At 49.2% G+C, this 27,469-nt stretch overlaps 1 protein-coding gene across 7 annotated transcripts in view; it reads right to left on the bottom strand.

Annotated features, from left to right (window-relative positions):
* mak (male germ cell-associated kinase) overlaps positions 1-27,469 on the bottom strand; it is a 229,465-nt gene that overhangs the window by 147,513 nt on the left and 54,483 nt on the right. For 6 of the 7 annotated variants that reach the window (XM_078539151.1, XM_078539155.1, XM_078539152.1 and 3 more), the window contains one exon: positions 3,554-3,608. In XM_078539151.1, coding sequence (XP_078395277.1) covers positions 3,554-3,608 — 55 coding nt within the window. Of the gene's footprint in view, positions 1-3,553; positions 3,609-22,986; positions 23,069-27,469 lie in introns of those variants that run through there. The other variant, XM_078539154.1, reaches the window with a different exon arrangement.

Raw genomic sequence — 27,469 nt, 5'->3', positions numbered from 1 at the left:
TGACATCATTGCCCTCAGTGAGTTTGAGAAGGCTGCAGCCGAGCTGGCTGGGGAGGACAGGGATCTCTCTCACCAACCTAGTACGGATCACAGCTCCATCTAATCCTCCTACAGTGACTTACATGCATTCTTATATAACTCATGTTCATGAACTGAAACTCTATTTCCTAGGCACCAGAAGATCAAGACCCACATGGCAGCCTAGCACCAGACCAAGCCCCCAGACCACATCTGAAAAGGAAGCTCTGGAAGGACAATCACAGCACTCACACGCACCTCTGCCACCTGTTTAGAGAGACACACCTCGGTAGGGCAGAGCTATGGATTAGGCTTGGGCTCAATTTCTGGAGAATACTTCACTGACATGTCCCCGCAGCAGTTAGAAGCAGGGACAGCCCAGGTCTCCAGCACTTGGAGGGCTGCTGGAGACCAGCCACCTGCTCGGTCTGAGTCAGATGGTGAGCCTCTGTAAGCAGCCACCAACACAATGCTGGAGATAAAACGACAGGCGGCGGGCGGAACATCAGGTAGCGATTCGGCAGTCACTCAACAGACTAGAATGAATGTTAGAGGAGTCCATCCACATTGCGTCTGATGTCATGGTTCATGCAGGCGCCTTGATGTCACCATGGGAAGGCAGGCGACCACCATGGAGACCTTGGTCCAGCCGGTTTTGTGCTCGGCCTATACTCCCTGGCCACACATCCTGGTGGCCACCATCAAGATGTAGGCGACAAGGGGACGAGGCACCTTGACCTCTCTCCACCATCTCCTGCAGGAGTGAGGACGGGGCTCTCAGGCACCCACAGGGAGGATGAGCGTCATCTGGACACCCTGAGGGCCTCCTCTCAGGTCACTCCAAGGGTGTGAAGCTGCTCAAAGTCCCCTCTGCCTGTGACCCCATCCACTCCAGCTGCTCTTGCCACCGGGAGCGCTTCTGCCCCTGAGTAGGTGACCCTTATCAGGCCAGGACCCTCCAGCCTCGGGCTACCAGAGGACATCTGCTAAGGCCATCACAGACATCAGGACGTAGCTTTCAGCAGACTGCCTCCACCTCTGCTGTGGATGTCGGGGTTTCATCTAGGCGTAGAGTTAGGCGTATCGGTAGGGTTGGGAAAGCTAAGAAATTTTGATGTCACTTTTGGGTCATGGTGACCCCTGAAAGGTCCATTTGTGTTCGCCCTTCCCCCTCACAGCCCTTGCACAGCCTTCCTCCCCCATTGCCCACTTTGTATTCGTCATCCCCATTCTCGCCTCACACCCTATCCCCGGTCGAAGTGCTAGTTTCTGAAAATGAAGTTCTGCCTGACTACCACTGCACAGTGGTGTCTTGTGGATAATGGTCCCCAATCCTGGCCGCAGTACTGGTCACTATCTGAAAATGGAGGTCTGCGTGAGTACCGCAGCACAGTGGTGTCCTTTAGGACAATGTAGGTAAAGAGCAGGAGCAGGCCAACCCTACACCCCAGCAGTGTGGCATTCATTTCAACAAGACCAGTGCAGCGCTACAGCAGGTAGGCTATGTATGTTGTACTTACCTCGAGGTTATCAGCAAACTGAGGTCTGACTTGTGCACTTCACTCCTTTTCAAATGGGTTTGAGGCCGACATAATTTCCCGCTGGTGTGATGTAAGATTGGAAGGCATGACAAGATTCTGGCAAATAGCTATTTTCATGAGCATTCATGAGATGTTAATGAATGCAAATGGCGTTCATGCCACTAGTCGGCTGGATAACCGATGCGCCATTAACCTATCAGCAGGAGAATTGAAAACTGTTTTTATGCTGGTGGATTTCTGACTGCTTGCCATTGGATTCTCTGCTCCTGCCCGCCACAAAACATGCTGCAGGCGGGATGGGGAAATACCGCCCATTAACACTATTTCTCTCTTCACAGATGCTGCCTGTCCTGCTGAGTATATCCAAAATTTCTGATTTCTAATTCCAGTTACTGCAATATTTTGCTTATGTGAATGATTAATGATCAGCTTTATCACGGTTCTGTTACACCATTTCCTGCCTGGGTCATCAAGAACATCTGATCAGTTGCCACTGCTGCTTCCCTTCCTCACTGTGCCAATTTCCTCTAATGTTCCCCTTTGCCTTACCTTGATTTTGTACCTTTTTTGGGTTTCTCTCCTATCTCCCCTAATGTACTCTCTGAGCTCACCATGTACATGAAACCCACCTCTTTCTCTCTCAAATCTATTCTTACTAAACCGCTCAGCTTCTCTTCCTGACATTAGCTGACATTATTACGCCTTCTCCTCCAAAGGTACCGTCCCCTTCTCCTCAAAAAAAAAGCAAATTTTGACCCTTCATTCCTTGCATTCCATACCGCTGCACCTTGGGCCTCTCTTTCCTTTCCAAAGTCTTTGAATGTGTGGTCTCTTCCCAAATCCTTGCCTATCTTTCTTGTAACTCCTTGTTCAAATTTTTTCAAATAGTTCTCCGCTCCCATAATAGTAGCAAAAAAAGCTCTTACCAAAGTCACAAATAACATCCTAGTTGAGTGAGAAAGGTGAACTATCTCTCCTTGTCTTCCTCAAACTGGCTGCAGCCTTTGACATGGTTGGCCACAAAATTCTGCTCCAATATTGACCACTTGGATGAGACTGCACTTGCTTTGGTTTCATTCATATCTATCCTGCCTTAGCAAGAAAATCACTCACTCCTGCATCATTACCTCTGGTGTCTCTCAAAGATCTATCCTTGGCTTGTTCCTTTTGCTCATCTACATGCTGCCCGCCAGCGACATCATCCAAAATCATGCCGTCAGTTTCTATACTAATCTGATGATATCCAACTCTACATTTCCTACATCTCTCTTGATTTCTCCTCCAACTCCAAGTCGATTTGGCTGTTTGTTCAACTTCAGGAGAAACAGAGAAAATAGGAGCAGGAATAGGTCATTTGGCCCTTCATGCCTGCTCCGCCATTGAATATGATCATGGCTGATCCTCTATCTCAATGCTCTACTCCTGCACTCTACCCATAGCCTTGGTGCCTTTAGAGTCTAGAAATCTATCTATTCCCTTTTTAAATATATTCAGTGACTTGGCCTCCACAGCCTTCTGGGGTAGAGAATGCCATAGGTTCACCACCCTCTGAGTGAAGAAGTTTCTCCTCACCTCAGTCCTAAATGTGTCCCTGTGTCCTGAGACTGTGACCCCCTGTTCTAGACCACCCCAGCCAGAGGAAATATCATCTCTGCATCCAGTCTGTCCATCCCTGTCAGAATTTTATATGAAAATGTGCTAGAAATGGGGGTGGGACTTGTGAGTTTGGGCGCCATTTTCAATAAGGCACAGAGTTGTTCCTACTCCACGAAAATCTAGGCCTTTATATCAGCGCAGAAGTGAGAGATTAGAACCATAGCTGTAAATAAGCAAGTATTCAGAAGTATAAGCAAGTCCTAAATCTTTACTGACCTCACTGAAACATTAAGGTTCATGGTTCATCTTCAATGCTTTTGATAATTTCCAAAAGACTGCTCGTCTTTATTGGGCTGCAACACTGAATGGTGTAAAGAGATAGTTATATTGTGCAGTACCTTAACTTCCCTGAGATTCATGCATTCTTCCCAGGAGTAGAATTTCCTTTTCATCCTGTACAAGTAAACACATGGATTAAACAAATAGCCTTAAAAGATGCCTAAATATTGACACTAAATAAATGCTTAAATGGATATAGGGAAGTTAAATGGAATTATGCTCTAACATGATTGCAAGCTCTCTGAAAGTGATGTTTTTGTATTGAGTAAGGCATTCTCTCATGAGTACATTAGACCAGAGCTGAATAATGCAAATGTGGAAATGAATAAGTATTCTGGAAAATTAAATACTTTTGGGGATCAAGGAATACACAACCTTCTATCTGGTCATTAAATACAGAACAAAATCTGTGATAGACTATTTAGTACAGGGTTGAATGGCTCTCCTTCATTTCATGGTTTCTTAGATTTTATAAAGGTTTTCAATCAGTGTCAAGTCTGTAATTATATGTCTATGTGCTAAATCTTCACAGAGCAGAGAATTCATCCACATTCAATTAGAAAGAAAGACTTGAATTTATACATTAACTTTCAAAAAGATTTAGGGCTTCCTAAATCTCCAATGAAATAGCTTTGAAATGTAGTTCCTGTTGTAATGTAGGAGATGTAGCAGTCAATTTGTGCGTAGCAAGTCCCACAAACAGCAGTGTCATAATGGCCAGATAATCTAACATAAGAACATAAGAGATAGGAGCAGGAGGAATCTTAAGCCTGATCTAACATTCATTAAGATCATGGCTGATCTGATTGTGCCCTCAACTCCACTTTCCTGCCTGCCCTCCATAATCTTTGACTCTCTTGTTGATCAAAAATTTGTCTAACTCAGCCTTGAATGTATTCAATGACTTAGCCTCCACTGCTTTCTGTGGTAGAAAATTCCAAAGACTAATGAGAGGAAAAAAAATTCTCCACATCTCAGTCTTAAATGGGAGACTCCTTGGGTGGAATTTTCTGCTTCGGAGACTAAGTGCAGTGGCAGGCGGGGTAAATGGCATATTTCATGCCGGCTGTCATGGAGAGTTTCCACGCCAGATTGTATGTTTTTCAGCTCATTATATATGCATGAACGCGAAGCATGTTGTATTTCGTGGCGGGGCGGGCTGGGATTTGTCTGCCTCCCTCCGCTCCCTCATCGATACATCTTTCCGGGAGTCATATTTAAACTGCACCTATGCACACATTCACTCTTTGCAGCCCAGGACTTGTGCTGACCAATAGAATGGCACCTAAGAAAACAAAGCATGCTGCTCCAAAGTTCAGTGACCATGAACTTTATGTAGTCGAGGAACAGCATTGCATATTTTTCCGCTGTGATGGGAGCCAACCTCAACATCAGCTAGGGAGCAGGTCCCCAGGGTGATCAGTGCCAATGCTCCTCAGAAGAGGACCACCATCCGTTCCACCAGGTTAAGTCAACCTTCTCCTCACTCTCAACTCACACTCTCACAAGCCCATCAGGCATTCGCAGGGTTACAGTCCACAGGGATCTCACACACTACAAGTACAAGGGACATCATCACTGACTCTCTCACACAACTTTGGCATCTTCATCTCTTCTCACAGCCTGTGCAGCTCTCGTCCTCAGCCCTTACACAGGTCCACTCAGCACCCAAAGAAGGCAAGCATCCTTATAATCTGTGCTGGCATCCATCCTGCTCACAGTCTGTCCATGTATCTTTATGCAGGAGAAGATCGCCCACAACAACAGGAAGAGATCCCAGACCGGAGAGGGCTGCCTGATCTGCGCCAGAACCTGCATACCACAGCTCTAGGCATAGGTGGGATCCATCAGTGGCTAGGTGAGAGGGAAATGGGGGAGCTTGACCTCCCTCTAAGTGCTCCTTCTCCTCAAGGAGTCAGACAGGGGTCCCTTGGGCACCCAAAGGGAGGAGGGCCATCAGTTGGTCATCCACCCAGGTGACTCTGAGAGTGTTCAGCCGCTCCCAATCCCCTCTGCCTGTGACTGCATCAGCTCCAGCTCCACAGGCCAAGGAAGGTGCACCTGCTCCACAGCAGGAGACCCAAAGCAGGCCACAGCCTTCCAGGGGATGCCCGCCAAGGGCTACGTCTTGGTGCATCACCAACATTCACAGCATAGGTGGAGGCAGCTTGCTGATTGATGTCGATACTGTGCAGAGAACTGTCAGGCATTGTTATAAGATGGTTTGAGATACTATAGACCTGATGGGACATCTGTGAGGAGGTGGGGCATCCATGACACTTGACTGACCACAGAGCACATCATTAGCCAGGAGAGACGAGACATACACTAGATTAGAAGTCATCTTTGAGACCTGCTTCAGAGGTTCACATAATGTTGCCTCATGAGTTTAGAAGCTGGAGGCTGGTTTAGCCTCCTGATGCTTCTGCACTGAAGAGCGCTCAATGTAGAGGTTGGAGGATTGAATATCGACACGCATTGCAGTCAATCTCAGTCAGTGTATCTTTCACTGGCCTCCATGTAATTTCAGTTAGCCTTGACTATGCTTTAACATGCACCAAAACTCGGGCTTTTAAGTGCTTCTGGTAGTCTGTAGTGCTATCTCATGCCCGCGAGTACAACTAAACAACACCCCAATATTAGTCCCCATTTTTCCACCTGCATTTTAAAAATTTTATTTGTTCATGGGATGCGGACATCGCTGACTATGTCATCCCATTCCTAACTACCATTGTCCTTGTTCAGAGGGCATTTAAGAGTCAACCACATTGCTGTGGGCCTGGAGTCAGATGTAGGCCAGACCAGGTAAGGGCAGCAAATTTCCTTGCCTTAAGAACATTAGTGAACCAGAGCGGTTTTTACAACAATTGACAATGGTTGCACGGTCATCATCAGACTTCTAATTCCAGATTTTTTAATTGAATTCAAATTTCACCATCTGGCATGGTGGGATTTGAACCCAGGTCCCCAGAGCATTCCCCTGGGTCTCTGGATTACCAGTCCAGTGACAATACCACTATAGTGACAATACCACTATGCCACCGCCTCCCTCCTCTGCATGATGCAGAGCCATAGGACTCACTGGCATATGCTGAGCCTTGCAGTTCCTGCTGGAGGACTAAAACCATGCAAGATAGGAGGTGTGTGTAAAGCCCCAGATGCTAGGCTTTGACGTGGGAGGACGCTGCACTGGACCAGAAGGTTTGATTAGTGTCACTGCTTCTTATCCCTGTGCCAGCACTCAGATGGTCAGTCAACATGCCAATTACAATGGCATCGGTGTCCCTGGTTTTCATGTGGATGTGTCAAACGAGTGGAATGAAAATGTGGAGGCCTCAAACGTGATCAGAGTGAAGCTGCAATACATCAGATGTGTGCTCTTTATTATCAAAGATTAGAGTATTTAATGCCTAGATGGAGTGTCAGCATTTTTGGACCCACAGATGCCAAGGCTAGGGTGTCTGGAAACTTGGGAGACTCCAAACGAAGACATGGTCATGAGTGCTTGACAGAGATCAGACTATGCTGCTGCAGCTTTCACAGTCCACTGAAAGGTGAAGTGACATGCAGGCTCACATGCATGACTGAGGGTTACAGATGACTACGTCCTGAAGATCGATCTCATGCTGGCAGCTCATTATGATGAGGCCTCAACATTTGTCTTGCGTAGAGATACCTCAGTGCACATTCAGATTACATCTCAGACATCAACCACTGAGTGATGACTGTCCTCCTTGAAGCGCCTTGCTACACTGCAGGCATACTGCCATGAGTGTACTGAGAATTGCAGTGCAGCCTCCTGCCTCTTGAAGGCTGCTGAATGCAGTGGAATGTTGGTCTCTGGCCTTTTGAACAGTTTTAACGATAGATCTTTGGGTTTCACAGTTTTAACACTAAACTGGTGAGCCACCAAGAGGCAGGCTCTTCCTGGCAGTACAACAGCCTGCCCACCCAACCTGACTGCTGAGAGATTCCATACCATCGCCTATAGAACCAACTCACTCTCTGCGTACCTTCATCTTGTGATATCAGCCCCAACTGAAAAGTCAACCCTCCAAGTCCAGCCTTCAGCCAGCTGACCTCAAACGCTTACATGAAAGAATTCCTCATTGGACTCTGACTTTGGACTTTGGGACTCACGTGAACTAATGTTCATTTTTCCATGGTCCTTAACTGTAAAACTCCTTTTCTCTATCCTCCTCCCTCTTTAGTTTGTGTGCGCCCCTGCTCGCCTTTCCCAGGTTTTGAATGTGGAAAATAAACTAATCTTCTGAGGTAATCATAACTGTGCTGTGGATTATTAGTAAAATTGGATGACAAAAACCGAGCGATTGGGAAACTGTGCCACCACCTATTTTTAAAAACTAATTCAAAACCCTTTCCACTTACGGACAGGTAAGAGGAAATCAGTGCGGTTTGACTGTCTCTCTCCTGTCTGTAACACTTGCTACAACTTAAACTGTGTCCTCTAATTCTAGAATCCTCCACATGTGGAAACATCCTCTCGGTACTGACCCTATAAAGTCCCCACAAGATCAATCTTCTAAATTCCAATGGATATAGGCCCAATCTGTTCAACCTTTCCCCAATGGATAAGCCCTTTATCCCAGGAATGAGTTGAGTGAATCTTCTCTGTACTGCTTCTAGCAAAATTATATCTTTTTTCAAATAAGATGCCAAAAATGTACAAAATATTCCAGATATGGTTTCACAAATGCCCTGTAAAACTGTAGCAAAACATCCCTTCTTTTATATTCCATCCCTCTTGCAATAGATACCAACATTCCATTTGCCTTCCTAACCACTTGCTGTACCTGCATACTAACACCCTGATACCCAGGTTCCTCTGTACTTCAGAGTTCTTCAATTTCTCTACATTTAAATAGTATACTATTTTTCTAACCTTCCTGCCAAAGAGGACAAGTTCACATTATACTCCATCTGCCAAATATTTGCCCACTCATTTAAGTTATCTATATCCCTTTAAAGACTCTCTGCCTCTTCTTAACAACTTAATTACCTACCCTATTTGGCATCAATGGCCAATTTAGCTATAAATTGATACATTTGGTCCCTTCATCCAAATCACTGATGTAAACTGTAAATAGTTGAGGCCCCAGCATAGTGGCATTCCACCAGTTAAAGCTTGCCAACCTGAAAAGGGCCTATTTATCCCAAATCTCTGCTTCCGGTTAGCTAACCAATCCTCTATCCATGCTAATATGTTACCTCCTACAACATGGGCAGAATCTTGCCCTTGTTGGGTGGGCTCAGTGGGGGTAGTCAGAGAGTCACCCGTCGCCTGCGATTGGGGCCGGAAGATGATTTCATGCTAGCAGGCCAATTAAGACTCTGTCACATGAGCAGGGACGTGTTATTAACTAAATTTTTTAATTTTAATTTTATTTTTATTTGCTTTAGGAAACCTCATCCCGCCCGTGGATGAGGTTTCCTAAAAAGTGCAAAAGCCATTTGGCCTTTTTGCTGCCCGCCAATCGTAAGGTCCAACGGGCAGCAAAAAATGTCAGTCAATTGTCTTTTTAATGGCCTAATAGACCTTTTAATTGTCAGTGGGTGCTGCAGATTCCTGCGCGCGCCCACCGACTGAAATATCGCGCGACTGTGCGTAAACATCGGGACGCTTGCCGGACGTCAACACGCATCATTTTATGCTCCAGTGGGTTTGGCGCGTGCCCACCCACCGAGCAAAAAATTTTGCCCATGTTCTCTTACATATAGCCTCCCTAATAATGCATTCTAGCAATTTCCCTATGACAGATGTTAGGCTAACTGGCCATAATTTCCTGCTTTCTATTTTCCTCCTTTCTTGAATAAAAGTGTTACATTATCCATTTTCCAATCCACTGGAACCCTTCGAGATTCTAAGGAATTTTGGAAGATTCATTAGTCATTAGTGTTTTGAATATTCTTCCCCAAAAAACAATAGAGGCAGGGTCACAGGATATATTCAAAACTGAGTTAGATAAATTTGTGATTGTCAAGGGTTATGTGGGGCAGGCAGGAAAGTGAAGTTAAGGCCATAATCAGATCAGCAATAGGCTTGAGGGGCTGAACAAATTATTCTGGTCCTATGTTCTTTCAATTAACTTAAAGACAACATCTGATGTTTGGAAGGTTGAAAGTGAATTCGATCCTTTGATAGCCTGGCATATCAGTGTACTCCAGGACACTTGAGGAATATGCTGGTAAATTAGGGGGAATCTTTTATTGGAAGCTTGGATTCATCAAATATATGAGTGGGTACAGCAACAGCTGATTAAACATACATTTGTCTGCATTAAGATCTTGAATGTTGGAAGGAAAAACAAATGACACTCCAAAAACAATGTTGAAATAGCTAAGGGAGAAGCTGAAAAAGACCAGGAGCCTGCTATTAGTACAGTCACCATTCAACCTGCCCAGAGCATCCATTAAGAGGTCCGACAGAATGTTCGGCTATGTAGTGAAAACAGTAGAATACACGTCAGACTAACTCTGCTTCAACTATTTCTCATATCTTCAAGTTGGCCCTTTCAAAATTATAGGCCTGACTCCTGGCTCTTAGCCCAGACATCCATTAGAATGTTGGTGCAGCTGCACCCCAGGGAAAACATTGCTTGAAAAATAGTGAATGTGACTCATCTACTCAAGAAAGGAGAGAGACAGAAAACAGGAAACCACAGGCCAGTTAGTTTAACATTTACCATAGGGAAATTGCTGGAATCTATTATTAAGTTTGCAGCTCGAGGAACTTCGGATCTGAGTTAAGGAGCTGGAGTCTGAGCTGCAGACATTGCGCCACATAAGGGAAGGGGAAAGTTACTTGGACACTTTGCTTCAGGAGGCAGTCACACCCTCAGATTAGGTAATTCAAATTTGTTCTGTGATCATGGTCAGAAGGGTGTGACTGCAAGGTTTGGGGACCCAGGGGGTAGCGTTCAAGGAGCCTCGGCCCCTCCAACTGTCCAACAGTTACAAGGTTCTTGCGAGCTGTGTGGCTGAGAGCAGGGACTGCAGGGAGGATGAGCGAACTGATCACAGCACCGTGGTACAGGAAGCCATTCAAGTGGGGGGAGGAAATGGGAATTTAGTAGTAGTAGTAGGGGACAGTATAATTAGGGAGATAGATACTGTTCTCTGCAGCCGTGAACGTGAGTCTCAAAGGCTGTGTTGCCTGCCTGGTGCCAGGGTTAAGGACATCTCCTCAGGGCTGGAGAGGAACTTGGAGCGGGAGGGGAGGGATCCAGTTGTTGTCATCCATGTTGGTACCAACAACATTGATAGGACTACAAGGCAGCTGCTGAATTCTGCTGAAAGAATTTGAATAGTTAGGAGCTAAATTAAAAAGCAGAACCTCTAAGGTAATAATCTTGGGATTGCTACCTGAGCCATGGGCAAACTGGCATAGGGTAAATAAAGCCAAGGAGTTAAATGCATGGCTCAGGGTTTGGTGTGGGAGGAATGGGTTTCAGTTCATGGGGCACTGGCACCAGTACTTCAGTAGAATGGAGCTATTCCGATGGGACAGGCTTCACTTTAACCGTGCTGGGACCAGTGTCCAGTGTGAAGAGAATAACTAAGGCTGTAGAAAGGACTTTAAACTAAATAGAGTGGGGGAGGGTTCTGGAAAGGGGATACGTAAGCTTACAAAGCAAAAGGACATGACAGCCTTGCAGGGCAGCTATTTAGATAATGATACCCAGAATGTGATAGGAAGAGGCAGAGTGTACAAACATAAAAAAGCAGCAGCAAATAGGGTCAAAAGGGGAATAAATGGTAAAAAGGCAAAATTAATGGCTCTTTATTTAAATGCACGTAGTATTTGGAACAAAATAAATGAATTAATGGCACAAATAGAGGTTAATGGGTATGATCTTATAACCATAACAGAGATGTGGTTACAAGGAGATCAAAGCTGGGAACTAAATATTCAGGGGTATGTGATTTTTCGAAAGGACAGGCAGGAAGGAAAGGGTGTTGAGATAGCTATGGTGGTACGGGATAGAATAAGTATGATAGCTAGAAAGGATCTTGGATCAGAAGATGTAGAATCCATATAGGTTGAAGTAAGAAATAACATGGGGAAGACGACACTGGTGGGGAGTAGTCTACAGGATCCCTGACAGTAGCTATACTGTAGGGCTGAGAATAAATCAGGAGATAATGAAGGCATGTAAAAAAGGCAGCACATTAATCATAGGTGACTATAATCTTCACGTAGATTGGGAAAATAAAATTGGTAGAGGTAGACTCGGGCAAGAATTCAGAGTGTATTCAGGACATTTCTTAAAACAATATGTTGCGAATCCAGCCAGGCTATTTTGGATCTGGTAATGTGTAATGAGGCAGTTTTAATAAATAATCTGAGTAAAGGATCCCCTAGGAAACTGTAACCATAATATGGTAGAATTTAGCTAGAATTCAGTTTGAGAGTGAGAAACTTGGGTTGGAAACAACTGTGCTAAACTTAAAAAAGGGTAATTATAATGGAATGAGGGCAGAGTTGGCTGGAGTGGACTGGGAAAGCAGTTAAACAGAAAAGGCGGTTGATGAACAATGGCAGACGTTTAAGAAAATAGTTCATGACTCTCAACAAAGATATATCCCTGTGAGGAAGAAGGGTTCAAGGAAGGCGATAAACCAACCACAGTTAACCAAGGAAGTTAAGGACAGTATCAAATTGAAAGAAAAAACATACAATGTGGCAAAGATTAGTGGTAAGATTGGGAAAGCTTTAAAAACCAACAAAAGATGATCAAAAAAAAGGGAGAAAATAAACTTTTGAGGGTAAACCAGCAAGTAATATAAAAACGGACAGTAAGAACTTCTTTAAGTATATAAAAAAGGAATCGAGGGCCAAAGTGAACATAGGCCCCTGAGAAAATGAAGCTGGAGAAATAATAATGGGGAACCAGGAAATGGCAGAGGAGTTGAATAAATATTTTGCTTCAGTCTTCACGGTAAAACATGCTAATAGCATTCCAAAAATACTAAATTTTTGTTGGGGGGGGGGGCGGGACGAAGAAATAAATACAGTAACTATCGCTAGAGAAAAAATATTAGGGAAACTAATGGAGCTAAAGGCCGATAAGTCCCCTGGGTCTGATGCGTTGCATCCTAGGATATTAAAGGAAGTAGCTACACTAGTAGTAACCTTCCAAGAATCCTTGGATTCTGGAAAAGTCCCAGAGGATTGGAGAACGGCCAATGTAACACCCTTATTCAAAAAGGGAGTGAGACCAAAAAAACAGGTAACAATAGGCCATTTAGTTTAACATCTGTCATTGGAAAAATGTTGGAGTCTATTGTAAGGATGGGATAGCAGAACATTTAGAAATACATAATCTAATCAAGCAGAGTCAGCATGGCTTCATGAAGGGGAAATCATGCCTAACAAATTTATTAGAATTCTTTGAGGAGGTAACAAGCAGGATAAAGGGGAACCAGTAGACGTAATATATTTGGATTTCCAAAAGGCATTCGACAAGGTACCACACATAAGGCTACTTCATAAGATAAGAGTCCATGGTGTTGGGGGTAGTATATTAGCATGGATAGAGGATTGGCTAACTAACAGAAGACAGAGATGAGATAAGGGTGTCATTTTCAGGATAGCAACCTGTAACTAGTGGAATGCCACAGGGATCAGTGCTGGGGCCTCAGTTATTTACATTATATATTAATGGCTTAGATGAAGGAAGTGAATGTACTATTGCCAAGTTTGCAGATGACACAAAAATACATGGGAAGGCAAGTGTGAGGATGACACAAGGAGTCTACAGAGGGATATAGACAGGTTAAGTGAGTGGGCAAAAACTTGGCAGATGGAATATAGGGCGGAATTTTCCCAGAATTGCACTAAGTGTGGTAGCGGGCAGGTAAAATGGAGTCCTACCCGCCGACGAAAATGGTGGATTTTCACACTGCATCTTCCCAAGTTCGCCTCATTATTTATGCATTCCTGGTTTCTATGGCGGGCGGGCTCTCATTCGCCCGCTCGCCATCACCCTGCTGTTGCATCACACCGGCTGTCATCTTTAAAAGACAGTCGCCAGCAAAGCACTCATCGCCACTAGTTCACCGCCGCTGTCCGGGAGACATGGCCAGCAAAGGCAAAAAGACTGCAGCCCCCCCACTTCAACGATGGGTTCCTTGAGTGACTGCTGGATGCTGTGGAGGCCCAACGGGATTTGCTTTACCCCCACTCTGGCTGCAGGATGGGTAGCAATGTCACCAACCCGGCTTGTGAGGTGGTGGCAGCTGTGGTCAGCATGAACGCCCTACAGAGGAGGGCAGCCACCCTGTGCCACAAAAAGATGAATGATCTTCTCTGTTCCACTTTTCACCTCACACTTTTCGTCACTCCCAACTCACATACTCACAAACCCATTACACATCCACAGGACCCTCATTCACTGCCAGTGCAGGGGACATCACCCTTATCCCCACATTCGCTCATTCACACACACCATCATTGTTCTCATCCCATCCATGGGACCACTCACCACCCACACAGGCCAGGCATACTTATCATCTGGCCCGGCAGGACTCCTGATGCACTCTCTCCATCTCTATCCATGCAGGACAAACTGGCTCACAACAGGAGGAAAAGGTCGCAGACAGGTGGAGGGATGCCAGAAATCAAACTTCTGACAGAATTCGAAAACAGAGCCATCCAGCTGGCTGGCAATGACTGGGACCGGTCCTGTGCTGACGGTGAGGTTGGTGCTGTTCTACCAAGTGAGGATCCAGCAGTGCAACATCCATCAGGCAACCATGCTGTGAGTGATGTGCCCTCTTTCACAGGTCACTGCCATACACTAATTATCTCCCCTTGCTTTTGCAGGCACATCTGCCAAACAGCTGAGAGAGTACATGACCCAGGGCCTCCAATCAAACTCCGAGAAACCCCTGAAGAAGAATCTGAAGGCACCCTCCCTGAAGTCCCGTCGCAGCGCTCATCCACACCCTCCATCAGCGCAGACACACACCTCGGTTGGGCCTAGCTTTACAGTAGCCTCAGGGTTACAATCTGGTGAGCACGTCGCACTTTCTGATCTGCAGCAGGCGGAGGCAGGGACTTCCCAGGTCCCCGGCACTCGGAGGATTGCAGGAAGCCAGAACATTGCTGAATCCGAATCAGATGATGAGCCTCTGGACTCGGTCATGTCACAGTTGCTGGAGCTGCAAAGGCAAGCTCGGGAACAACAGGAAGGGATGTCCGCTGCACTCCACAGATTGCAAGGCACGATGGAGGAGTCCGTCTGTCTTCAGGCTGAGGTGATAGCGCCGGTATTGCAACACACCAACACTGGCAGGATGGCGGCCGCCATGGGGACCTTGGTCCAGGACGTCACTCCTGCACTGCCGCGCGGGCTTAACTCTATCCCTGATGCCATAGTTGGTCTCCAACAGTGTGTACACGAGAGAGGTGCTGGGCAGCTCGATCTCGCTCCAGCTACCTCTTCCGCTCAAAGTCAGCCATGGGCCCTTGGGCATCCATCGGCAGGAGGATCAGCAGGTGCATGCTCCGGGGCCATCCACCCAGGTGTAGTGGGAGTGACCGGCCGATCCGAATCCTATCTGCCTGTGACCTCAACAGATCCAGCTTCATAGGCCGAGGAAGGTGCCGCTGCCACACAGCACGACCCTGAAAGCAGGCCAGGGCCCTCCAAGTCTTGGCCCTCCATAGGATGCCCGCCAAAGTCATCATAGACGGCAGGCTGCCTCCACCTCTACTGTGGATGTCCGGGGAGCACCAAGGCATAGTGGCAGGGTTAGGAAAGTTAGTTAAAAGTAGCTCTTTTGAGTTAACCAAACAAACTAAATTAACAAAATCAGGGACAAAGTAAAAAGCAGTCCCTTAAAGGGAAACTGCAAAAACAAAGACAAAATTTAAAGGACACTTGCAAACATTAAACCAAAATGTTATTAACCGTGGAAATAAAACAATCCAGTCCCCACGGTGCCCACCGAGCATGGAAGGCCTCGACAGTGCTGGCACCGGCTGTGAACATAGCTGGGGAAGAGGGGCAGACAGTCGGATCGGACGACCCCCTCGATTGCCCGCTCCCTGGGCCTGTTAGTGGCCAAATTGGCCAGGTCCAACAGCAGGCTCACAAAGAGGTTCTCCTCCCTCCCCCCTGGCCCCCCTCCGCACCAGGTGCCTGTAGATCAGGAGCGTGGGACTGAAGTGCAAACAAAACAACAGTAAAAACAGCAACTCAGGTTGCAGGGCGCTGGCTCCTGAGAGAGGGTTCAGGGCTTGGGGCCAATGTGGAAATCCGGCCGAACAGGGGTACACTCAGACGGAAGACCACCGCGCACCTGCGCCACCTCAAGACCCACAATGACGTCGGGGCTGAGCACAACCGTCCTAAGGTCTTGGATGGCATTGGCCGTGAGCTGGACATCCACGGAAGCGTGATGTGTCAACTCCTGTGGTAGCATTCAGCCCATTCCTCCGCCACCTAGCACGTCCCCAATCCTGGTCACCCTGTCAGCCACAGCCCTCCTCTCTGCCAGCCATTGAAAAGGGCGGAGGGGTGGATTCCTGAGCAGTGGCTCTCTTACAATAGCTACTACTCCTGACGGTGGAGAGTTGCGCTGTGAGGCGACTATGTTCCAGTCTTTGATCAGGTCCTGTTAAAAGTCAGGCAATGCCTGCAAGGAGCCACGAAGGCCCCTCCGGTCTACAAACAGGAGCTGTATGTCATAGTTCAGGCTGTGCAAATACGTCGCCAAGGCACATCATCTCGGAGGGGGCTCGACCTAAAGGTATCGCTGCAGGGCCTGTAGATGGAAAGTTGCTACCTGGGTGCAGCGCCTGACCGCCCTCCCTAAGGGTGGGAGACTCAGAACCTCTGCAGCAACCCAGTGCAGCCTTTTGTCCCAGAAGAAGTCGACAAGCATTCTCTGGATTTTTGTGACAAAATCCAGGGGAGGACTCAAAGTGTCCCGCCGTTACCACAATATGGCGCAATCAGCTGGTTTATGACCAGAGCTCAACCCCGGTAAAACAGCACTCGGAGCAGTCCTGTCCAGTGGTGCGAGTGGTGACTTTGGTCTCCAGCTCCTGCCAGTTTGCCGGCCAGGATTCCTCAGCAGGTAGAGGAGGCTGGTTCTGCTCCAGGTGAAAGGCCTGAGCTCCTCGGGTAGGGGATCCATCTGCCACTGACCAACCAGGAGTCCAGAACACTTGCCCCAGTTGATCCTGGCAGATGATGCGGCAGAGTAGACCCCCTGGCATTCACGCATCCTCTGCAGGTCAGCGGGGTTGGTGAACATGAAGAGCACGTCAACGACATAAGCCGAGAACACCAGCCCGATGCCCAGCCCGTGTGGAACCAATCCCGACAACCTCCTCCGCAAGAGGCACAGGAAAGGCTCCAAGCAGATAGAATGCAATTGGCCAGACAGGGGGCAGCCCTGAAGCAGTCCTCTCCCAAAGCGAAGGGGCACCAGCAGGGACCCGTTAACTTTAACTAGACACTCCGTGGCAGCGTACAGAAGTCGGATCTGGGTGACGAAATGCATCCCAAACCCGAATGCTCACAAAGTCCCGAATAAATATTCATGATCCACCCTGTCAAACGCCTTCTCCTGGTCAAGAGATAGGAAGGTGCTCAACAGACCAGTCCTCTGGGAAAACTGGATGACGCCCCGGACCAGATGGATATTATCAAAGATGATCCGGCCTGGGATCAAGTAGGACTGGTCATGAAGGATCATGTGGTCCAGCACGGTGTTGAAGCGAAAAAACATTGCCCTGGTAAAGATTTTGTGAAACATGCCGAGGAGGGAGACTGGGCCCCAGTTCTTAAGATGGCGGAGATCCCCCTTCTTTGGCAGCAGGGCAATCACAGCCCTGCGCCATGAGGGGCATCTACCCAGGCGTGATACTATCCCCTAGGACCCCCGTGTAGTCGTTCCGCTGGGCGTCTCAGAACACCCTGCAGAACTCTACTGTCAGCCCGTCCAGCCCCAGGGACTCGCACCTGGAGAGGCTGTCGAGGGCACCGGTCAGCTCCCCCAGACTTATAGGGGAGTCAAGCTTTCTGGCACCCTCCGGGCCGACGTGCAGCAGGTCCCCCCCACAAAACTCTGCGAGCATCCTCACTGGACGGATCTGGAGAGAACAGGGCAGAGTAGTAGTCTCGGGCAATGGGTCTGAGACAAGGGACCTGTTGTCGGCCAGCAGCATAAGGAGCTGCTGACAGGCACCGTGCCTTTTTTCCAGTGATTAGAAGAAGGGGGAGCTGTGGTCCAAGTCCAGGAGGAACTGGATACGTGATCTCACATATGCGCCACAGGACCTGATGAGTTGCAGTGGCCTTTCTTCTCTTCGTACGCCAGCCGCAGGGCCAGGTCTGCATCGGGCTGACAGAGACATGCCTCCTTCTCCAACTTCTCGGCCCTGGATTTTTGCCTCTTTGTCGACCCTCTTGTGTACTCCTGACAGAAGAGCTTTGCCCACGTCCCGCCATAGCCTCAAGGAGGGGAAGCCTCCCCGCTTCCTTCTCCAGTCAGCCCAGAAATGACGGAACGAGTCCAGGAGCCGCCTGTCCTCCAGCAGCAGGTTGTTAAAGTGCCAGTATGCGGACCCCGTCTGAGCGCAGAAGGAACGAGTTCTGCCCACAGCAGATGGTGATCCAAGCATGGCACTTGCTGCACAGGAGCCGACTGAACGCAGGACACCAACGCCTTGGAAACGTAAAGGCGGTCGAGTCTGGAGGCTCCAACTCCAGGTGACACAAAAGTGAAAACGCTGGAGTCAGGATGGATGTGTCGCCAGGTCCCTCAACTTACTCACAGCTAGCTAGTGAGTGGTGCTGGGCACTGTGATGGTCCCTGGCCCCGAGGGTACAGTTGAAATCCCCCCTGAAGATGATGCGCGTGCCCACGTCAATGGAGCAGATATGAGTGGACACTTCCTCAAAGAAGCTTGCTTGCTGCTGCGCGTCCAGGGGAGCGTACACATTCACAAAGTGAAGTGCCACGCCCCTTAGGTGCACAGTAAGGTGCAGCAACCGGCCTGGCACCGGCTCCTCGACCCCTAAGATCTCTGGCTAAAAATGTGGGATCAACAAGGTAGCCACCCCGCCAGAATTAGAGGCTAGGTGTCTCATGTAGACCCCCCCCCTCGCCACTCCAGAAGCCACGTAACTTTGTCTCCCAGAACGGTATGGGCGTCCTGCAGGAAGCACACAGCATACTTCCCATCCCTGTAAAAAGCAAGAGGGTAGCCAGGGAAAGGGTAGGCCCACTCAGGGACAAAGGTGGGAATCTGTGTGTGGAGCCAGAAGAAATGGGAGAGATACTAAATGAATACTTCTCATCAGTATTCGCCAAAGAGAAGGACTTAGCGGTCGATTGGTCTAGCGAAGTGTGTGTAGATAGCCTGGATCATGTTGAGATCAAAAAAGAGGTGTTAGGCGTCTTGAAGAATATTAAGGTGGATAAGTCCCCAGGGCCAGATGAGATCTACTCCAGAGTACTGAGGGAGGCAAGGGAGGAGATTGCTGGGGCCTTGACATTGTTTAAGAATGGTAGCAGGGATAATCCAGGAAATTACAGGCCGGTGAGCCTTACGTCAGTGGTAGGGAAATTATTGGAGAAGATTCTTCGTGACAGGATTTACTACCATTTGGAAGCAAATGGGCGTATTAGTAAGAGGCAGCATGATTTTGCAAAGGGGAGGTCGTGTCTCACTAACTTGATCGAGTTTTTCGAGGAAGTGACAAAGATGATCGACGATGGAAGGGCAGTGGATGTTATCTACATGGATTTCAGTAAGGCCTTTGACAAGGTCCCTCATGGCAGACTGGTACAGAAGGTAAAGTCGCACGGGATCAGAGGTGAGCTGGCAACATGGATACAGAATTGGCTTGGTCATAGGAGGCAGAGGGTAGCAGTGGAAGGGTGCTTTTCTGAATGGAGAGCTGCGACTAGTGGTGTTCTGCAGGGATCAGTGCTGGGACCTTTGCTGTTTGTAGTATACATAAATGATTTGGAGGAAAATGTAACTGGGCTAATTAGTAAGTTTGCAGACAACACCAAGGTTGGAGGAGTTGCAGATAGTGAAGAGGATTGTCAAAGGAAAGAACGGGATATAGACTGGTTGGAGACTTGGGCGGAGAAATGGCAGATGGAGTTTAATCTGGACAAATGCGAGATAATGCATTTTGGAAGGTCTAATACAGGTAGGTTATACAGTAAGTGGCAGAACCCTTAAGGGCAAAGACGGGCAGAGGGATCTGGCTGTACAGGTCCATAGGTCACTGAAAGAGGCAACGCAGGTGGATAAGGTAGTCAGGAAGGCATATGGCATGCTTGCCTTCATCGGCAGGAGTATTGAGTATAAAAGCTGGGAAGTCATGCTGGAGCTGTATAGAACCTTGGTTAGGCCACACTTGGAATATTGTGTGCAATTCTGGTCGCCACATTAGCAGAAGGATATGGAGGCGTTGGAGAGGGTGCAGAGGAGGTTTACCAGGATGCTGCCTGGTCTGGAGGTTATTAGCTATGAGGAGAGGTTGGAGAAACTTGGATTGTTCTCACTAGAGCGACGGAGATTGAGGGGCGATTTGATAGAAGTTTACAAAATTATGAGTGGCATGGACAGAGTAGATAGTCAGAAGCTTTTTTCCAGGGTGGAAGAGTCAATTACTAGGGGACATAGATTTAAGGTGAGAAGAGAAAACTTTAGAGGAGATGTGCGGAGCAAGTTTTTTACTCAGAGGGTAGTGAGTGTCTGGAATTTGCTGCCAGAGGAGGTGGTGGAAGCAGGTACGATAATGGTGTTTAAAGAGGCAGCTTGACAAATACATGAATAGGATGGGAATTGAGGGATACGGACCTCGGAAGTGCAAAATGTTTTAGTTTGACAGGCAATATGATCGGCGCAGGCTTGGAGGGCCAAAGGGCCTCTCGCCATGCTGGACTTTTCTTTGCTCTTTGTTCTGGAACCTGTGCTGTGTGTCCCTGCTGCCGTCGATGTTGAGCCTTGCTACGTCAGAAGTATGTGCTACCATCAACTAGTGCAAAGTGCAAGAGGGAGGGGACTATTTTAATCCTTCCTCTCCTTCAGGAACCCAGTGAGAAACGTGTGGACCCTCCTCTTAGTGTTCTGGTCCAGCCCAGGGGCCTTCAGGGCCTCGCTGGCAGACCAGAACAAGAGGAAAATAATGCCACCAGTCCAGGGCTGATTGGGCCCTGTCTTGATGACCATGCTTACTTGCTAAAAAATCCTGGAGTAAAGGGATGAGGGGAGAATCAGTGGGGGGCACCAGGGAATCCACCACCTCACCCGACAACGACTCTAAGTCGCCCCCGCTGCTAACCACCAAAACCCTGTCCTCCTCCAGGTCGTCACCTCCTGCTTCCAACCCTTTCCACGTATTGAGTACAGGGGCTGGTTTGGAGCTGCCAGTCAGCTCCACCTCCACCTCACCCCCAGGATCAAGGCCAGAGGGGTCCTCTCTTGTTTCCTCTTGGGGATATGGGCTAAAGGGCAGCGGCGGCTCAGAGCCCAGCTTCCCCCCAGGCACCGGGTCGCCCGGTAAAAGCTCCGGACCTAGGACGGAGACACCCAGCGCTGGGAGGGAGCGGGGAGGCCTACCTCATCACTGCTGCCCGGTGACCCAGTTGTCGGGGCCACGAAAGGACACACGCAGTCCCATGGCAGGCCAGATAGCATCTCGGGGGTACAAGGTGGGTTGGGGTGGGGCACCACTGCAAGGTTGATGCCCTCGCTAACCCCCAAGGAGCCCTGCTCAGAGGACTGCAGCAAAGGAACGGGGGTTTGGGCTCCCCCCAGAGGATAAGGCAAGGAGGTACAGGGCAGAGACGCCACCACCACTTCACTGGGGGGGGACGACACATTCAACCTCGTGGATCATGAGGTCCTCCTCATCTGAGGGGTGGCGCCTCTTCCGGGATAGACTGGGGGCTGGGGAGACCTCCATTTGCGAAGCCCCCGCCACCTTGTCCAGCACCTCCAGACGCTCCACCCATGGGGACAACGCCGGGCCCAGCACATGGCGCTGAGGTGCACACAGGCCAGGGAGCACGTGCGAACATGACACCGGGGCCCGATGATGTTTTTACCCCTGAGCCGGTGTTTTCAGGGGTTTGGGGATCAGGGCAGGTTTGGGGGATCTGGGGTTAGTCGCCTCCAGGTGGCAGGTCTTCCTCCGCTCCTTCGTACGGCACGGAGTCTCTCCCCCCACCTTGCCGGCAGCCAAGATGGCGGTGGCTATTGGTGGCACCTCCCCGGTGGCAGGGGGAGGAGTGACAATGCCAGCTGCGGCTGCCTGGATGGTGCTGGTGGTATTGGAGTTGGGGCAGTTCTTACGTGCCCCACCTCATTGTAGGCATAGCACCAGATGCCATCAGCAGTCCAGAAGACCCTGTAGGCGCCCCCCTCGTACTCCACAGTAAAACACTCCTCAGTGCATTCCTCCAGGGACAGGCGGACAAAAACCTGGCGCCGGAAGGAGTACAGGTGTTGGAGGGCCGCAACCTTGAGGCAGAGTGGGATCGGCGCAACTCCTGACCTAACCTTCCCCAGTTGATGGAGGTGGGGGAGGAGGAGGCCACTGGGGACAAAGTGGGGCGTTGAAAAGTATGATCCTCTGGATGGTGGCCTCCAAGGGGTCCACCGCCAGAAACGTCCCATGCACAGTGAGCCCCTTTTCTAGGGCCAGGTGCACCGCCTGCTCTTACTTCAAGAAAATTACGGCTTTGCCGTACATTTTCGAGGCGGCAACTACGGCTGAGGGACCGACAACCCCAGCCAAAGCCTTTATGTAGCCTTTACGATTGTCATGTCGGGGTGGATGCAGCTCTTCCCCCCCAGGGCCTTGGTGAGGAGGTGGAAGGGTGACGGGGCTGCGGGAGCAGCAGGGGCCATATAAACAGCTGCACCTGCATAAGTTTTCTTAGGGGACCCCATCACTGACTCCACTCACCCGGGGAGGCCCGGCTACAGGCGACCCTGTCGCAGCCATAGGGGCTGAGCCACACCCATCCCGAGCTCCATATTCCACAATATCTCACCCCGAGGAAAGGGGGAAAGGATGGTGTAACCACGCCCTCTGGGGTGACAAAAACAGAGAGGAGAGGAGGGAGAGGGGTAAAGGACAGGGAGACACAGGAGGGAAAAGTTAAAGGGTAGGTGGGTGTCTCTTGTTGCAGTGGAATGTGGGTGGGGGCCTCGATGTTCTTCCCGTAGGGGGAGGGCAATGTCTTCACCAGGCAGCCGGTATTGCCTGGCACACAGGAGTCAGCCCTGTCCCTCTTTACCAAGCAGCACCAGTTACCTAGATTCAGACACATTCGGAGTGAGGTGTGGGTGGGGTGAGAGGATGGTGTGGGGTGGCAAGCTCTTAAACAATACACACACACACACCCTTTCTCCCCCAAGTCTCTCCAGCGGATTTCTCTCCACAGCTGATTTCAGCCCCCACCGAACAGAAGTCCAGACACCCACCTTGGATGTTAAACCAAATAGTCCTTGCCTCCCGGCCTCCCTGTCCTGCAGCAGCACCTCCTCTCTTTCTCTCTCTCTCTCTGCTCCAGGTCCCCAGCAAGAAAGAGGATGGAAGAAAGCTTGAGGGAAGAGAGCAACATAATACTAGGAACAGCCACAGGAAAACAGCAGCAGGAACAGCCACTGGAAATCCCACAGCACCAGGAACAGCCGCAAGAAATCCCAAATCAGCAGGAACAGCCACTGGAAATCCCACAGCAGGAGGAACAGCCAGCACCAAGCTCAAGCACAGCAACAGCACGCAGCTCAGCTGTAACGAGTTGCAGCTAAGACCAATCAGGAAGCACAGCCTGGGCACAGGTGTTGATCAGTTGTACATAATGTTCGCTATTGTCAATAAACTCTCAAGAATGTCTCCCTGCCTGTGGCTCCTTGTTCTGATGAGCAGTGTTCTTGTCATTCAGATGCGAAACCTTTCTGCACAAGATAAAAAGGTGTTTCAATCCAGGGCCTCTTCCCTGTGATGGTCTAGTCTCACACTCCCTGGAAACATTATTGATGCCTGCACCTTGGCAGTGCTGGTCATTGCTGCCAGAATGTAATGGGCAGGCGCCACAGAGCATTCTCGTACTCTCTGTGAGCTCTCAGCACCTTTAAGGTGGGGCTGGCGCCATCACACCAGTATGTACGACCAGTGATACTGTGCACCAGCTCCAGAAGGGCTGAGGTGCTGAAGGCGGACACGGCATCAGATGCGTCTAAAGTTTCATGGCTCCATCTCTGAGATGGCCCAATCATGGAGTGCCATCGAGCTGCCCTCGGCCAGACAGGAGTCAGACATTCTCGGAGGCAATGTGAAGATCCATGGAGTGTCCTCACTGCATGTTGTCATCATCCTCCTGCAATCGAGCGACTATTAGGGCCTCCACTGCATCTCCATGCCAGGAGCATTCTCACAGAGGATATGGGCGCTGCCATAAGTCAGACTGGAGTCAAACGCTTACAACTGCGATGTGGAGATCTACGGGGACACCTCACTGCATGTTGTCATCATCGTCCACAAATCTGGTGGCTATGAGGGCCTCCCCAGTGCACCTGCTTCATCTAGCCAGTGCGAGAGCCTCATCCCAGTCGTTGTCACCATCGAGAGCCCCCTCACCCTCATACCTGTCGGTGTCCTCATCAGAGGAGTCGTGCAGCTCCTCCATCTCCTCCTTAGCCAGCTCCTCTCCCGTTGCAGCGCCAGGTTGTAAAGGGCGCAACAGATGACGACGACTGTATTGCAAGGCTCCATCAGACCGGTCCAGGCATTGGAACTGCAGGTTCACCAACCCGATGGTCTGCCCCACCAAGTTGCGAGCTGCTGCATGAGCCTCATTATAGCGTCGCTCTGCTGCAGTCTGAGGCCGCGACACGGGTGTCATCAGCCATGGCCTCCTTGCCCCCAAGGAGCCAACCCTGCAGCCCCTGTGGACCCTGGAAGGCTGTAGGTTCGTGCACACTCCCTGGAAACTGTGCACATACCTGCAGGATGCGTTTCTGGTGGCTGCAAACCAGCTGCATGTTCAGTGAGCTCTTGCGGTTGATGAAGTCCACTGAGTGTAGCGATAGAGACCTGAGCGCCACATGAGTGCACTTGTGGGAATCCTGAGATCAGGGCGAATCCAACGGCCCTTGCATCCTGGCTGTCCTCTGGTCCAGGGCGAAATGCACAAAGTTGTGTGTCGTGGAGAAGATGGCATCCGTGACCTCATGAATGCATTTTTGGGTGACGAATTGTGAAATCCCACAGAGGTCACCTGTGGATCCCTGAGAGGAGCCACTGGCATAGAAATTGAGCAATGGATGCCCTCCATGTCCTCTTGGCGCCAAGTCCTGCAGTAAGTGGAAATGTCAGCCACCAGGTCTCTGGTTATGCGCAGTTATAGGCGACACTGGTTCTCAGTCATCTGCAGGAATGGCAGGCGGTGTCTATAGACCCTGGGTGTCGCTAGGTGCCGACCAGCCACGGCTCGCTGTTGCTCCTGGGCAGCCTATGTGGGAGCCCCTGCTGCCCCTTCATGAGGTTGCTGCTCCTGCCTTTGCACGGCCAGGTGCCTCAGTTGCGCTCTCCTCCATCTTCTACGGTCTCTGTAGGCCATCAGGCATACAGCTAGGACACCAGGATCCATGAACCTGACGTGGTCCTCTTGCAGCATGAAAGAGAGAGAGACATGGTTATCATGGCTATACTTGGCACCTTTCCTGGCCCTGTGTGACTGCCCCTTAATGTTTCCCAGAGAGTACTGGTCACCCCTCAGATGACCAAAGATGAATGTGCTGCATGGCTGCCTTGTGAACGTGTGACATGGAGGACACTGGTCCAAACAATGTTGAGATTGCAAGGAACTGTGAGCGCCTCCAGCAGTGGCTGCTACATGGCCAGCATTGGCGAGGAGATTGCACAACATGCGCAGTCCAACTTCTCTGCGGTCCAATAAAGCTCCTACCGCGCCCACCCCAGCAGCACTGAGTGCCGCAGCACACATTTTACCATCCAGCCAGCGTGAAATCCATGTCAGGGCCTGATCACAGGCAGCAGTTGGCTTTGTAACCGCTCCCGGGCCTGCCGATGTGTTGTGTGTGTGTGTGCGCGTGCATAGGGATTTAAGGCGGTAGAGTTTAAGTTATGGTGGGAGAAGTTAGCAGTTCATATTTCTTACTTCTGCCATTGGTTAAAGACAATTTGTTCAATAAACAGTTATTAACTCATTAAGTTTACAAACCCGGTGCTCATATTCTGTTAGCCTAATTAAACAGCTAGGTAGAATTGTGGCAATCTGGTGGTTTGGTCAAACTTTTCGCATTTGTTGTGGTTCGGGGAAGAGTGGGGCTTGATATTACAGTGAACTATTCCCAGTGAGTCGTGACAAATGCAAATGGAAAGCTACATGATGTGAGATCACATCTGGAGTACTGTGTATGGTTTTGGTCTTCTTACTTAAGAAAGGATATAAATGTGTTAGAAGCCTTTCAGAGAAGGTTCACTAGACTCATGCCTGGGATAGTGGGGTTACCTTATGAGGAAAGGTTAGACATGGTTCATTAAAGCTTAGAAGAATGAGAGGTGATTTTATTGAAACATATAAGATCTTGAGGGTACTTGACAGGGATGGATGCTGAAAGTTTCCCCTTGTGGGAGAGACTAGAACTAGGGCACACAGTTTAAAAATAAAGGGTCTCCCATTTAAGATAGAGATGAGAAGAGATTTTTTCTCACAGAGGGTTATGAGTCTTTGGAACTCTCCTCCCCGGAGAGCAGTGAAGGCATTGACTATTTTTAAAGGCAGAGGTAGATAGATTCTTGACTTACAAGGGAGTCAAAGGTTATCAGGGGTAGGCAGAATGTGGAGTTGAGGCCACAATCTGATCAGCCATGATCTCATTGAATGGCAGAGCAGGCTCAAGGGGCCGAATGGTCTACTCTTGCTCCTAATCTGTATGTTTGTATGCATTGGCATCTCTTCTCTGATTTATTCTGTTAATTTCACAATGATTATTTACTCAAGATAGAGGTTTCAAGTGCTTGCAGTTTCTGCTATTGATACTTCAAAGTGTTTGGATGATTGATTTTTTTTAGGTCTGCAGTAAAAGCAACTTTTATGAATGAATTATTTTTTTAAAAACTTTTCTAACCCAACCTATTGTCACTATAGATTTCATTTATTCTACACTGAGTGTATATTGGTTGAATGGGCATGGGAGTGCCATAACTTTCCAAGGAAGGTGTGACAGGCCATGGGTGCGGGTGAAGGGGCATAGCTTGGCATGAAGAGTATGAGGGGCTATGGGGGGGGGGTCATGAGGTAGCATGGATGGGGCAAGGGGAATGTGTGGGGTTGAGGAGGTGTGAGGAGTTAGGGCTCAAGGGCCTTACTGTTTTTATTATAACTGGGATGAAGACCCATTGCACCGTGGCAGGCCTTTTAAACAGCCCAACTTGGCACGCGGCAGCTCCTGTGGCTGCCTTTGAGCTTTTTCTGGGAGCGGCGCAGGGTCAGACCCTTGTTAGCAGCTGGCCCCTCCTCCCCCAGAACGAAAGTTCCATCTTTCTCCCAAGGTAGGCACGCCAAGCTGGGAAATTTCCTGACTCCCGCTACTTACCTCGAAGATGAAAATTCTGCCCATGGTCTCTGAAGTTCAATGAGCTTTTAAATTTGATGTACAAAACTGTTCCAACCTGCAATTTCCAGATGGAAAGAGAGTTTTGTTGTCCAAGGCAGCCATTTGTTCCCCTGGTTATGCGTAGCATGGGATGTCTTGTTTTTTTACAGTTAAATTCTAGCTAAGTGCATAGTCATCAGCAAACAAGAAATTGCAAAGTATGTCCTTAGGGACCTTTGCAAATGGTCAGATCCACCTAGGTGCGCCCAGGGCATGAAGGTCCAGAAGCATTTCAATGTCTCAAGGCTCAAGCAGGCGGTCATGAAGGAATCTCCCTCAG

This window comes from Cetorhinus maximus, chromosome 3, assembly GCF_964194155.1.
Source record: "Cetorhinus maximus chromosome 3, sCetMax3.hap1.1, whole genome shotgun sequence".
Classification (NCBI taxonomy): domain Eukaryota; kingdom Metazoa; phylum Chordata; class Chondrichthyes; order Lamniformes; family Cetorhinidae; genus Cetorhinus; species Cetorhinus maximus.
Note: the sequence above shows the minus strand (reverse complement) of the source record. Positions and strands in the feature narration are given on the sequence as shown.